The sequence below is a fragment of the Chrysemys picta genome, chromosome 3 (assembly GCF_011386835.1).
Source record: "Chrysemys picta bellii isolate R12L10 chromosome 3, ASM1138683v2, whole genome shotgun sequence".
NCBI classification, from domain to species: Eukaryota; Metazoa; Chordata; order Testudines; family Emydidae; genus Chrysemys; species Chrysemys picta.
This window is the reverse complement of record NC_088793.1, coordinates 113435455-113450380: the sequence shown is the minus strand read 5'-3', so window position 1 is coordinate 113450380 and position 14926 is coordinate 113435455. Positions and strand designations below refer to the sequence as shown.

The 14926-nt window shown below is 37.7% G+C and overlaps 1 protein-coding gene across 2 annotated transcripts in view; it reads left to right on the top strand.

Moving 5' to 3' along the window:
• The window catches only part of LATS1 (large tumor suppressor kinase 1), a 41167-nt gene that overhangs the window by 6504 nt on the left and 19737 nt on the right, over positions 1 to 14926 (top strand). The window contains exons 2-4 of one of the 2 annotated variants that reach the window (XM_065590325.1): positions 2855 to 3367; positions 7435 to 7585; positions 8924 to 10455. In XM_065590325.1, coding sequence (XP_065446397.1) covers positions 3017 to 3367; positions 7435 to 7585; positions 8924 to 10455 — 2034 coding nt within the window. In that variant the 5' untranslated portion in view covers positions 2855 to 3016. The remainder of the gene's footprint in view (positions 1 to 2854; positions 3368 to 7434; positions 7586 to 8923; positions 10456 to 14926) is intronic. The other variant, XM_042848239.2, reaches the window with a different exon arrangement.

Genomic DNA, 14926 nt, shown 5'->3' with positions numbered 1-14926 from the left:
AGTTAACTTTTTCTTCAAATTAAAATATTTTTACAACAGGAAAACCTTTTTTTGAATTTATTTATTTCACCCTCCCCCCCGGATTCTCCTCATCCCCAAAATGGCTCAATTTGTGACAATGACCAGGCATGGGAGAACGTAGGGGTGACATTTGTAGAAGTTTAAGAGCACGTGAAAACAGGGTTGGAATGGAAACAGTATAGGAAACTACTGTAGCTGTCACTAGTATGGCAAATGCAGGCAAATGTTCGGTTTTATGCACAAGGTGGGTAAAATCAATGGTGAAGATCCTACCGCAGAACTAAAAACTAGTTGGCCTGTTTTTAAGAGGTGCTGAGCATTCACAACAGTGGGAGCTGCAAGTGTTTGGCACTTCTACTATCCCTCTCCCGCATCAGCTGTAATGCTTGTAAGAGAAACATACCTGCCTACCCCATCATTGGTTTTATAATCGGAAGTAGTTTTCTGTAAATATAGTCATTTTACTCCTATATATCCATATATCTCCTCAATATATGTTCCATTCTATATGCATCCGAAGAAGTGGGCTGTAGTCCACGAAAGCTTATGCTCTAATAAATTTGTTAGTCTCTAAGGTGCCACAAGTCCTCCTGTTCTTCTTTTTGCGGATACAGACTAACACGGCTGCTACTCTGAAACCAGTCATTTTACTGTTAGTTACTCTTTGTGAAGTTTTAAGAGTATTTCATCACATGCCCCATTACAAGAAGTGATGGAGGAGGAAAGATTGTAACACTTGGAACAATTTACCTAGGGATGTAACGGATTCTCCATTACATGCCATATTTAAATCAGGACTGTATATCTTTCTAAAAGGAGACTATAGTTCTAACAAAAATGATGGACTGGGTGTAGAATTTGTTGAATGAGGTTTTGGCCTCTGTTATGCAGGATGACAGATTAGATCGGGGTCGGCAACCTTTCAGAAGTGATGTGCCGAGTCTTCATTTATTCACTCTAATTTAAGGTTTCGCGTGCCAGTAATACATTTTAACATTTTTAGAAGGTCTCTTTCTATAAGTCTATAATATATAACTAAACTATTGTATGTAAGGTAAATAAGGTTTTTAAAATGTTTAAGAAGCTTCATTTAAAATTAAATTAAAATGCAGAGCCACTTGGACCGGTGGCCAGGACCGGGCAATGTGAGTGCCACTGAAAATCAGCTTGTGTGCCGCCTTCGGCACCCGTGCCATAGGTTGCCTACCCCTGGCTTAGATGATCCTAATGGTCCCTTCTGACCTTAAAATCTATGACTAACATTCTAAAAATAAAGAGCCATTAAAGTTTGTATGTATGTTTTCAATTCACAGCCTTATTAGTGTCACCATCCTTCCTCTTCCATTGTTTTCTTCCCCAACTTGTCTGTTTGATACCAATTTTTGTCATGTTAGACCTGTACACAGCAGACTATTTTTACTTGGTTTTGTAAGGCATTCATTTGGGATCTTAAAAAATGATGATTCTTGTACATTATTCTCATATTCAGGCATATGTTGTGCATTATAAAGAGGGTATAAGAAAGGTGGTATCAGAACCAACTTGTGTGGTTTGTCTAGGCATGCAAGAAGTACAGTTCTTCATGCTAACTCAAACCAACATATAAACTATTGTTAAAATTTTGATTGAAAATTATATTTAATGAGAACTTGTAGCGTTATCATTTTGTATAAAACTGAGAAAAATGTTTCTTTTGAAACAGTTTACCTTATTGAATTCACTTTTGCTAATTTAAATACATTTCAGTTTTTCTGATACTGTAAGAGCACACAATCTGTTGCACTGAAGTATTTACAATATCACCCACTTGGCAGACTATTTGAAATTGTTTGCAGAGTTGTAGCCGTGTTGGTCCCAGGATATTAGAGAGACAAGGTGGGTAAGGTAATATCTTTTATTAGACCAACTTCTATTGATGAGAGAGACAGGCTTTCGAGCTTACATAGAGCTCTTCTGTGTCCCACTTCTCTTCAAGCAAAGTTGATATCAGACATCTGCATTTAGCTGGGAAATTGAAGCAGATGATATTCATAAAAAAAATCTGTTTTATGATTAAATTCTGTAGTGTCCTTAAATAAAATGAAAGGTGGGAGAAATGATGGGGAACAAACTTCAGTGCATTGATGTGATGGAGAGCTAAATGACTTGACCCAAGGTATCACTGAGTAGGAGTAGAGCAGGAAACAGGATCAAGGAGTCCAGATTCCTACTCTACATTCTTTGTCCATTAAATCACATTCTTTTTGATGTGTAGATCTTTGATAATCCTTCAGCTGTGCTAATATGATGTGTTTCAAATAGTAGCATAGTAAAGCAACTTGTTAGGACGGTGATCAGGATAAACTACTGTCAAGAGGAAAATAATTTATGTATATTTTCCTCTCGTCTTCTAAGTGAGATTAAATTCAAGCAAATTTCAGGATTTAAACATTTGGGCCATAGTTTAAAATAACTCAAGCATGCAGTTAATTTTTGTAGCAGGCTAAGTTTGCAGTTAACTGATGGCTGTACACTCCCTGCTTGAAAAAAATCAGCAGTGTTTATCATTGTCAATAATTGTAAGACAAGTTTACTCCCGAGGTTTGATAAATGCGATTTCAATCCCTCCCAACTTTGGGATCTTTAGACTTGAGAGGCAACTAAAACATTGTTTACTAATTAAATGTTGCCAGGCCAAAATAGTTTTTAATTTAGAATGGTTAAAGACTGCATGAATGATAAGTTGCATATGATGAATTTAGTAAATATGGAGGAAATGATATATGTATGCCCTGCAAATTGCAAACTTTTCACCGTTAACAGCATGTGTAACTTGAATGTTCTTTTGTTACAGGGTGGCTGACTTGGTTGTTGAGAATTTCAGCACTGTCGGAACCACAAGTAATGGTGAATGTTTTCACTCTTGCTTAAGAGTGAGTTCTGAAACTACCAACGAGTCTTTCTTGAAATTTTTGTGGCTGAATCCTTGGTGGAGGTTACATAGATACATGTTTTCATGAAGAGAAGTGAGAAGCCGGAAGGATATAGACAAATGAGGCCTAAGACTTTTCCTGCTAGTAACTACACTGGCAGCAGCCGGCAAATGTTACAAGAAATACGAGAGAGCCTTAGGAATTTGCCTAAGCCCTCAGATGCTGCTAAGGCTGAGCACAATATGGGTAAAATGTCAGTTGAAGATCCCAGACAAGGCCGAAATCCCCCCAAATTTGTAACATACCATAAAGCTTTGCAAGAAATTCGAAACTCCCTGCTGCCTTTTGCAAACGAAACCAGCTCCTCGGCCAGGGGAACATCTGAAATCAATCGACAAATGCTACAAGACTTACAGGCTGCTGGGTTTGATGAGGTAAGCATTTTTGTTGAATATTAATCATGCGCACACATTTTAGTTGTATGTTACCCTTTTTGTATTTAGAGTGTAAGTAGCATGATAGTCAAAATGTTTCCCTGAAATACAAATTAATTTTTAACTGTGACCTGGCCAAAAAGAAGAAGAGAGGGTGGGGGGCATTGGTAATGTTAAAATAACCCATGTTTTTTCCCCTACATCTGGTAATCTATTCTTTCTATAAGATTAGTAGTAGTTTGATTAGTCATTTACATCCCTGTGTGTGGAAATGAGTGGACTCCTCAGAGTAATTTAATGGAATTTTGGATTATGTGGTTTAAAATGTGTTGTGAGAACAACACAGTTCAGAATAGTAAGGCAAGGATACCAAATGTAAGTGACTCGACAATATTTAAATACTTTTATTCTTTTTTATATGAGTATTTCAGAAGCCCTGATTTATGAATAACTTCAACTTATTCAGAGAAATGGTTCATTATCTGAGCTGAATATTAACAAAAAACTGCATTTGTCTTATTCATCTGAACACTTCAATCTTAGCTATACAAAAGAATGTATCATGATAGTACAATAAATATACTGCAAGGAGAACAGTGCAGAATGCCTTCAACAATGTGGTGTCTTCTAGGAAAAAATGTAGACATTATATAGCAGAGTCCCATAATGATGTCTTTGAAAGTTGGGATTATGTTGGTCAGTATAAAGACATGGATGAGGTGATTGACAGGCATCTGTCTGAAATCCTGTCATCTACTTCAATACCAGCTGAACTTGTTTTCACTTTAGTATGGGAAAGTGTGTAATGTCATTTATTGACAAAATATCTGGTTTCCATGAATAAAGAATTAATACATTTAGAGACCTTTGTGTGTGTTTATTTGCAGTGTATGTATTGGCAAGTGTAAGTAGCACTTACATGCACTTGTAAACCTGAGCACAAAAGTACACATGCAAAATGAGCACAGACCTCAGGCCCAACAGTTTCAAAAATTTTTAATAGCAGGCCGAGGATAGCTTATAAGCAAACAAGGTAGAATGGTTCATTCATAATCACACTAGTCAAAATAATGATCATGTCAAAAGTTGTAATTGCAGGTTAATATTAAAAAATCAACGTATTTTGCACTAATTTCCTTTAAAGGTTAGGCAGAGTGTTTTGGTGTGTCATATTTGTTAGTTGTACACCTAACAACACATAGTGTTGTTAGCAAAGACTTAAAGAAGGAGTGGTTAAGAGATCACCATATTGTTGCCCATACAGAAAGATTATGAAAAGAGCTCTTCAATGACATACAAATGCATTCAGCTCATCAGTGCATATAAATGATACGTCAGCTCAGTACATTTACTTTAGTTGCTGAAAGAACTCATTGACAACAGGGGTTTTCATAATATCTGTTCTCCATTGCTTTCTTTTCTCCATTTTGTTTAATGATAGACAATTGTGTCTAGTTTTCAAATATCCAATTAAAAAAAAATTCCTACATCCTTGTTGTTGTTAAATGTTGTTGCATATCACACAAATCAGTATCTAAACTGTTGGCATTTACAAAAAATTTCACTGTGCTACTGTACCTGGCTTAAGAAATGGTGACACTGCATCAGGTAAAATCTGCTTAAATTATATGTGTGATTGTTGTGATGTTGTGTGATTTCATCTGGTGGGGCGCAGAGATGTTAGATATGTCAGTGTTTTCAAAAAGAAGCCTTTTTTTAAAGGAATCTTGTAATCTCAAAAAGTACTTAATTTATTCAAAAAGATCAGATGTTTTAATTGTCAATGAGCCTGAATTCTAAACTTTTAAAAGCATAAGGATTTTTTGGATGGTTACAAGAAAGATCAAAATCAGTTTTAGCTATGGAAAAACTACTATTGCTCCACAGTGAACTATACCTTGGCAGAGCGGGGAGTAGTCATCTGGTCCTATAGGCATCTATTACTTGTGCTACAGGAAAAATTTCTTAATTGTCACCCATTGAGGGACCCTTATACTTTTTTCCAAAAAGCTACAACCAGTCAGTAGAAGGCAACATGTTCAAGGTTTTTTAAAGGAGTCTAGGGGAGTTAGGCACACAAATCCTACTGAAATTCAATGGGTATTGAGTGCCTAAGTCTTTATCCTTTTTAAAAATCCCACCCAAGTGTCTGTTGCTACTGTCACTGAGGTCAGTAGCAAAAAACATCCCTTTTGTATCAGTAAGAGAATAGGGCTCAAATCTGTTCGCAACAGAAATAATTAAGAACATAATGGCCATACCTGATCAGACCAATGGTCCATCTAGGCCAATATCCTGTCTTCTGACTGTGGCCAATGCCAGGTTCTTCAGAGGGAATGAGCAGAACGGACAGTTATCGAGTGATCCATCCCCTGTGGTCCACTCCCAGCTTCTGGCAGTCCAGAAGTTAGACACTCAGAGCATGGGGTTGCATCCCTCACCATCTTGGCTAATAGCCATTGATGGATCTATCCTCCATTAACTTACTTATTTTGAACCCTGTTACAGTTTTGGCGTACACAACATCCCCTGGCAATGAGTTCTACAGGCTGACTGCTGTGTATAAAGAAGTACTTCCTTTTGTTTGTTTTAAACCTGTTGCTATTAATTTCATTGGGTGACCCTGGTTTCTCCACACCATTCATGATTTTATAGGCCTCTATCATATCCCCGCCCTTAGGCGTCTCTTTTCCAAGCTGAAAAGTCTCACTTTTTAATCTCTCCTCATATGAAAATTGTGTACCTTTATTAATTTATGTTGCCCTTCTCTGTACCTTTTCTAATTCTAATATAGTTTTTTTAAGATGGGGCAACCAGAACTCCATGCAAGTATTCAAGGTTTTGGCATACTGTGGATTTATATAGTGGCATTACATTTTCTGTCTTATTGTCTATCCCTTTCCTAACGGTTCCTAACATTCTGTTAGCTTTTTTGACTGCAGCTGCACATTGAGCAGATGTTTTCAGAGAACAATCCATAATGACTCCAAGATCTCTTTCTTGTGTGGTAACAGCTAATTTAGATTCCATCATTTTGTATGTATAGTTGGGATTGTGTTTTCCAATGTGCATTACTTCACATTTATCAATTCTGAATATCATCTGCCATTTTGTTGCCTAGTCACCCAGTTTTGTGATATCCCTTTGTAACTCTTCGCAGTCTGCTTTGGACTTAACTATCTTGAGTAATTTTTTATACTTTGCAAACTTTGCCACCTCGCTGTTTACCGGTTTCCATATAATTTATGAATATGTTGAACAGCACTGGGCCCAGTACAGGTCCCTGGGAGCCACTTCCCATTCTGAAAACTGACCATTTATCTCTACCCTTTGTTTCCTGTCTTTTAATCAGTTACGAGCCACGAGAGGATCTTCTCTCTTATCCCATGACCGTTTACTTTGCTTAAGAGCCTTTGGTGAGGGACCTCGTCAAAGACTTTTAATGTTACTTGATGTCAGCCTATTTCTTCCAATATAGTCAGTGCATTAATGTATAAGGAGATTCAGAGTTAATGCTGAAGTAACAGTAAAAGGTCAAAATTCAGAATTGCAAATCAGAGTACTTTTTGTAACCTGTAATGTATTATCTCCTTTGCTTTTGTAATAAATCAGTTGATTTTCAGCCATACAGTTTTTAGCTATTTTGAAAGTTTCAGTGGGGGCTAAAAATAGAGCCTCATATTGGAAGCTGGTTGCAACGTTAATTGTGTAGAGGTTACTGTCTTTCAGTAATACATAGGCACATAAACAAATTGTAACAACAGTAATTCTGAGATTCAGACAGCACAGTAGATACACTAAAGTGAGACTCTAACATGTTAACTTTTTCTGGGCATCTTGGCAGTGTGAGATTTAACTACAGTTTTTCTGACTCCGGGAGATGCTTTGAGATTTTATAAATCTGTCAGTGAGATTTAGCCATGCATTTTCTATTAACATTAATGAAAAATGTGTGGCAAAATTCCCCTGCAGTGCTTTGAAAATCTCAGCTGTTGGTGCTTTTGACTCTTTTTCTTCTGTTAATTTTAAAAATGAAATAAAATATTTAAACTTAATTTTCCCTTTAGGATATGGTTGTACGAGCTCTTAGGCAAACTAACAGCCGTAGTATAGAAGCAGCAATTGAATTCATAAGTAAAATGAGCTACCAAGATCCTCGTCGAGAGCAGATGGCTGCAGCAGCAGCCAGACCTGTTAATGCAGGCATGAAACCACCAGGTATGTGTATCCAATATGTATTTTTCTTATAGGAAGAAATCATAAATTAGCCAAACATTTCAATTAATGCACTCTCAACTGGGGAATGGAGGGGAAGTGAAGCATAAACTTTAACAATTAAATAGGAGGTTGAAATACCATTTTTCTTGAAAATGGTGAAATTTGTTAGTATAATTTATAAAGTAATCCACTTAAATGACAGTACTTGACATTAGTTTATAACAAGCTTTTAGGTTATGTTTTCAACATCATACATAAGTAATCACGTTCAGACCTCTAATTGTAGTGTTCGTTTCCTGTGTTGAATACTTTTCATTCATTTCTTAAATTTGGGAGTCATGTCACTTAATTTCTGTGCAATTATAGTAAAATTGTTATGTTATGTACAAGAAAATAACATAAAAAAACCACTAGCAAAGTAAAACAGGTCTTTCATTTTCAGTCCACTATCTTTCAACCTGTTAAATTGAGTTAACTAGAATTTGTACAAAGCTTTTGGTGGGATACTGGAATTTAGCCATGACTTTCATTCTTACTTGTACAATTTATCACAATTTACCCATTTTTCATTTATGGAAAAAATGTTGATTTGCAGCAGTGACAGTAAAAAATGAAAACTTTCAAAATTAAACGCAAAATTGCCCTGTTCATATGACATAATGTCTCTGTCTTGTAATTACTTTCTGGTACCTCCAATAAAAGATTGCTATGTAATTCTTAAAGGAGTTAAATTTTAAGAATTCAACAGAGAGATGGTCATTGTAAATTTTGCATGTATGCAGTCTTATCTTACACTTACAAACGTATAGTATCTTTCAGACTGATTTAAAACAAAACCTTTTGATGAACAGAACTTTGCATACAAGGAACATAATACACTTAGATTAAACTGTTAAGTGCATGATTTTTTTTAAATTTAGTATGCCCGTTTACAGGTGTACAAGTGCTAGCAATCTTTCAGCTGACTAACTCAAAGGTTATGAACCCCTCAAGTACATCACTGAGTTGTCACTTTATAAGATTGATTTGATGTAATGTTTATATCATCAATGTTATGTAAAATGTAGGTCAATACATTTTTCTTTGCTCAGCTTTTCCATGCTAGAAATAGTTCTATAGCTTCCTTTCCGATTAGTCGCAAATCAGTCATGTGACTTACTGTGGCTTACATTAAAATTTATTATCTACTTCATAGCAGTAAGGTAACTGCCAAAAAAGGAAAAGTAACTGAATTAGAATAGTAGTAAAATATTGCAAGCTGCAAGTAGAGCTGCTTTTCTTTTTTTTTTTTTTAACAAATATAAAATGCTGTGCTTTTTTTTTTTTCTTTTGTAAAAGCAGGTAGTGTGCAGCAATCAGTTAACCGCAAACAGAGCTGGAAAGGTTCTAAAGAGTCCTTGGTACCTCAGAGACATGGCCCTCCATTGGGAGATAGTGTAGCTTATCGTTCAGAAAGTCCAAGTTCTCAGTCAGATGTAGGAAGGCCCTTATCTGGTTCTGGATTAGCAGCATTTGCTCAGGCTCATCCTGGCAATGGACAAAGAGTGAATCCACCACCTCCACCACAAGTAAGGAGTGTTACTCCCCCTCCTCCACCTCCAAGAGGGCAGACTCCTCCACCAAGGGGAACAACTCCTCCACCTCCTTCCTGGGAACCAAATGCTCAAACAAAACGTTATTCTGGAAGCATGGAATATATGATCTCTCGCATTTCTCCAGTACCACCAGGAGCATGGCAGGATGGCTATCCGCCCCCACCAATGAATCCGTCACCCATAAGTTCTTCTACGCAGGGACAAAGAGGCATTAATTCTGTTCCACTTGGCAGGCAACCAATAATCATGCAGAGTTCTGCCAATAGCAAGTTTAGTTTTCCATCAGGAAGAGCTGGAATGCAAAATGGCAATTGTCAGACTGATTTCATGGTTCATCAGAATGTTGTATCTGGGAACTCGGTCAATCGTCAGCCACCCCCTCCGTACCCAATATCCCCAACTAACAGGCAAAGTCCTACAGCATTGCAGATGCAAGCAGGAGGATCTGTTCCTCCTTCAGCATACACCAATGGAAATATTCCTCAGTCCATGATGGTGCCAAATAGAAACAGCCACAACATGGAACTTTACAATATAAATCTACCTGGAATACCAATGTCCTGGTCACAGCCTTCATCTGCTCCACCCCAATCACCACCTGGCAGTGGACATGAAATCCCTACATGGCAACCCAACATTCCAGTAAGATCAAATTCTTTCAATAACCCTCATGGAAATAGACAGAGTCACTCTAGCAGTTCTCAGCCTTCAGCCACCACAGTAACAGCTATAACCCCAGCTCCCATTCAGCAGCCAGTAAAAAGTATGCGAGTATTAAAGCCAGAGCTGCAGACTGCCTTAGCACCAACTCATCCTTCTTGGATGCCACAGCCAATGCAAGCTGTCCAACCAGTCCCCTTCTCTGAGAGTCCATCTACCAACATGGCGGTCATGTCACCTGTTGCAGAAGCTCCAAATTACCAAGGTCCTCCACCACCTTACCCAAAACACTTGCTACACCAGAATCCATCTGTCAGTCCATATGAGACAGGAACCAAACCTAGCAAAGAAGATCATTCCAGTTTATCTAAGGAAGAAGAGAGTGAAAAGAGTAATGAATGTGTTGATGGGACAGATAAAGAAAAAAAACAAATAACAACCTCACCTGTTCCTGTTAGGAAAAATAAGAGAGATGAAGAGCGAAGGGAGTCTCGCATTCAAAGCTATTCTCCTCAGGCCTTTAAATTCTTCATGGAGCAACATGTGGAAAACATACTCAAGTCTCATCAGCAACGATTGCATCGTAAGAAACAACTAGAGAATGAAATGATGCGGGTAAAACCTTTATTTTCTTTAATATTTGAATGGAACTACTTTAGCTGTTGGTATACATTTTTAAAAACTGCATATCTAGACAGGTTTCTTGATTATACTGCAATTGTGTGGGCAGCTGTAGTATCTTTTGGTATTTGAAGTTCATTTTTAGTTTGACCACACGTTTAAGAAGCAGCCAGCCTTTCAGTATTTGTTTAGGTAATCCCTTTCCTCCCTTTAGAAAATTTATTGAAGCTTGCATTGGGCTTAGCTGCATGGCTCCCAGGTTTTTATCATTGATTATATTAATGCTGATTTGGGGGAAACTATTTGTTAAAATTGTCACAGTTAAGTATTATTAAAGATTTTTGTAGATGCAATTTAGGAAGAAATGGTAATAGGGCTGGCTAAAGTCTCCATATAGAGCCCCAAAGAATGATTACTCCCTTCACTTTCACCAGTTTGACACCATTGTGTGATGGTATATGTCCAGGAAATTTCATTCTAAAAATGTTGTTCTAAATAGTCTACTCAGCTTTCGCTATATGTACTGAGGGTTTGATCCTCTGTTCCATAGTCCTTTCATACTGTGCAAAATCTGTGAGAGTTCTGGGTACACAAGGAATGCAGGGTTGGGCCACCATAGAACACCTCTATCCCGATAAGTATCAGAGGGGTAGCCGTGTTAGTCTGAATCTGTAAAAAGCAACAGAGGGTCCTGTGGCACCTTTGAGACTAACAGAAGTACTGGGAGCATAAGCTTTCGTGGGTAAGAACCTCACTTGCATCTGAAGAAGTGAGGTTCTTACCCACGAAAGCTTATGCTCCCAGTACTTCTGTTAGTCTCAAAGGTGCCACAGGACCCTCTGTTGCTCTATCCCGATATAACACGAATTCGGGTATAACGCAGTAAAGCAGTGCTCCGGAGGGGTGGGGCTGCGCACTCCGCTGGATCAAAGCAAGTTCGATATAACGCAGTAAGATTTTTTTTTTTTGGCTCCCGAGGACAGCGTTATATCGGGTAAAGGTGTATATTAACTGAACCTTGGGTAGGGAATTTAAAACTCATTTTAATCTCCACTTTAAAACACTGCAGCAAGCAACAAAAATGCCACAGTTCTGTAAAGCCTATACTCTTTTATCTAGCACTGGCCCAAGAGTACATGTTCTATTAATTGAATTTTTTTTTTAAAAAGACTGCTTTTTATTTAAAAACTGGCTTTAGATGATGTATCTGATTCCCAATTTGTGTTTTTACAGTCGCATTTTATACTAAAACTTTGTCTTCCTTGTTGCTATATAAAGACCCACACAACAGGGGAAACAGTGAAACTGACTTTATAGAAAACATTGAGAAACACCCACATTAAAACAAGAAAATACAGATAAAATATTATCTATGATTTTTATAATAATCTTAGGTTTTACTTGTAATCTTAGTTTTTCTGGGAATTATAGTAGGTAACAGAATTTTATACAAAAGTGGTTTTTTTTTTAATTGATACCTTTAACTGAAAAAAAATTTTTTTGCTTGACTGAGACGACATTTCAAGATCCATACTCTCCTGCTCTTAAAAAAAAATCTTGCTTTAAACTGTATTCTTATATAAGTGTCTACTTAATCACAACATAATTAAATGTTAGCAAATAAGATTTATTCCTGGAAGTCTCTCTAGATGTTTATTCTTAGTCTTCTTTTTCCTTTTCACTTTCACTAACAGCTGATTTAAACTCTTAAGGTGTTGGAAGCTTTGCTGACTTCTATAGCCTCCATTACTGTGTGGGCAAGTAAGACTTTGGAGCAACAGTATTATATTAAGAATAGCATGAACCCTTTCCAAAGGACTCTGCATGTATACCTGCATCAAAACTAAAGCATGAAGTTGATGTATTTTTTTATATTACGTTTGGGTACTTAAGTGCAAGATCATAACTAATTTTGATTTGCAAACCTCACTTCCATTTCTTATTTGGAGCATTTTATTGAGTGTGCTCTGCAATGGTGTAAGCACAGTTACTTATGTTGACACATATCCCTCTTAATGGTAATGATTTTTTCCCCCTGCATGCTTAACATAGTCAATTAAAATCAAAATTTTATTAGCTTTCTTACACTAAATATATTTTATGGTAATTGTGCTCAATTCACATAAAATGTGTTTAATTCAAAAGGAGGGTCTTTTTGGGGGGTTGGATGGTGAAAAATGGGTGTCGTGGGAGAAGCTGCTCCCTTTAGTACACAATAGGAGAGAAATCTGACAGGAATAGGCCAACTCACCTTACATCTTGAGTAGGAAGAGAAGAAGTGAAACTTGATGGCCATTTGTCTCCTCTAGTATTTTTTCGTCTTTATTTGCAGGAGAGTTAAGAGGATTAAACCAGGAGTGGATTTCCTCATTTCTCTCCTTCTGCAGGAAGTTGAGGGGAAAGGGCCACCAAAATGTTTCAGCCAGTGTATATTCCCTGGTGAGAGGGCAGGTGACTAAAGGAAGGTGCTTAGTGGAGAGAACTGGGGTTTTTGGGTGTGGAGCAGCTGTCTCACAGGTGGAGTAGTAATGTATTTTGGAGGTATGCACTTGCTTCTATTATCTTATTCTGTCTAACGGCGCTAAAAGTGGTGCGGGGCACCTCCCAGAACACACACAACATTTCTGCCCTGAAGAGTGTGAAAACAAAATTAGTTATGATGTAGGGAGTAACAAGACCATAGGGAAGGAAAATAGAGGTGATGTCAATGAGATCACATGGCTATTCAGCAAGGGCTAGTGCAAGGCATGGAGTAAAGAGAATGGAGTATTTTGTGTGGGAGTATGGAGTGTATGTATGTGTACATATATAATTTAAAAATAATAGATTTATAGGTTAATTTCTTGTAGCCATCAGAGAAGTGGGTCCTAAAAGCAATATTAATAAGAAGAAGGAGGGGACTTCGCAGATCAGCTCAGAAAGGGTGTTTGAGGTACAGTGTGAGTGACGTGGAGGAAAGTGTGTAGGTCTTTTGGAGGGAAAGAAGATAAATAAGGTATTAATGCTGAGATTTTTGATGGAGCAAAGGGGTTGGCAAGCAACATGAAGAGATAAGGCTAGTGGAGAGCAGAGGCTTGGAGGTTCTTGGCGATAAGGACAAAACACTTAAATTTGATGCCATGGAGGAGGGAGAGCTAATACACTGAGGTTAGAGGGGATGGAATGATCTGACTGATGGGCAAAGAATATGATCTTGGCAGTGTTTTGATGGAGCCAAAGGAGAGCATCATGGGTGTTCAAAGGCCAGAGAGGAGGAGGCTGCAGTAGTCAAGCCTGGAGATGGTGAGGACTGCACCAGATTTTTTTGTTATATGGACAGACACAAGGTCAAATTTTCAAATCTCTGCTTGAGACCCACTGTTGCTGTGATGCCTGTAAGAAATCTGCTATGGTCTGGTGTATGCCAGTTGGCTAGTTGATTTTCTTTTTAAAACAAAAAGTGCCTTCAGGGATCATTAAGTAGCTACCTATGTAACCATGATTTCTGTTGTTCTTGTTCTCCCTCATTTCTTCCTTCTTTTTGTTTGCCTATTTTGTCTCAAATTAGACTGTAAGGTAGTCAGAGTAGGGACTGTCTCTTACCATGTGTTCATACAGAATATTGGTTCCCTAATACAGATTGCAGTTTCTAGATGCTACTACAGTACAAATATTAACTTTAATATTTTGAGATGTTATGGAGGTAGAAATGGCAAGATTTGGGTACCACCTGAATGAATAGGTAATGAAAAAGGGAGGAGTGGAAGACCTCTAGATTATGGGCCTGAATGCTGGTGCTGTTTTCTCTAGTAACATTATGGAGGGTGTTGCAAAGAGATTGGGAGGTAAGCTTAGAAATTCAGTTTAAACTGATTGAGCTATCCAGAAGAAAATGTCAGAGAATCTGAAATCCAGAATTGAATTTGCAAGTCATTGCTATAAAGATTATTGAAGTCATGGAATTGCAGATGAAATCACCAAAAGAGAGAAGGAAGAGCTCTTGAGAAAAGAAGGGAGGTATGGAGAGATGGAGGACTAATAATCCTTGTATAGTGCTTTTTATCAGCATCGTTCCCATTACAGATGGTGAGGCTGAGGCAGAGAGAGAGAGAGAGAGAGAGTGACTTGCTCAGTCACCCAGCAGGCCAGTGGCTGAGGCCAGAATAGAGCCCAAGGCTCCCTAGTCCCTGTCAAGTGACCCATCCACTAGATCACACTGCTTAAGCGAGTTGGGAATCAGAAAAGGCAATAAAATAATGAATTATGTAACCAAATATGACCTGAACAAGTGTGTTGGCAAAAAAAAAAAGGTCTTGTGTCCTATTTTGCTGTTCTGAATTTAAAGATGGCCTAAATGGTTTAAAAACAATTATTGTGCATGTGTTCTGCCTGAGAAATATCAGAAGTATCAAATTTGGTTTTTCATGTCTTTATATGGGATCTCTTTAGGGTTCCAGAGGATGTTTATTGTGAAGTCTAATACCTT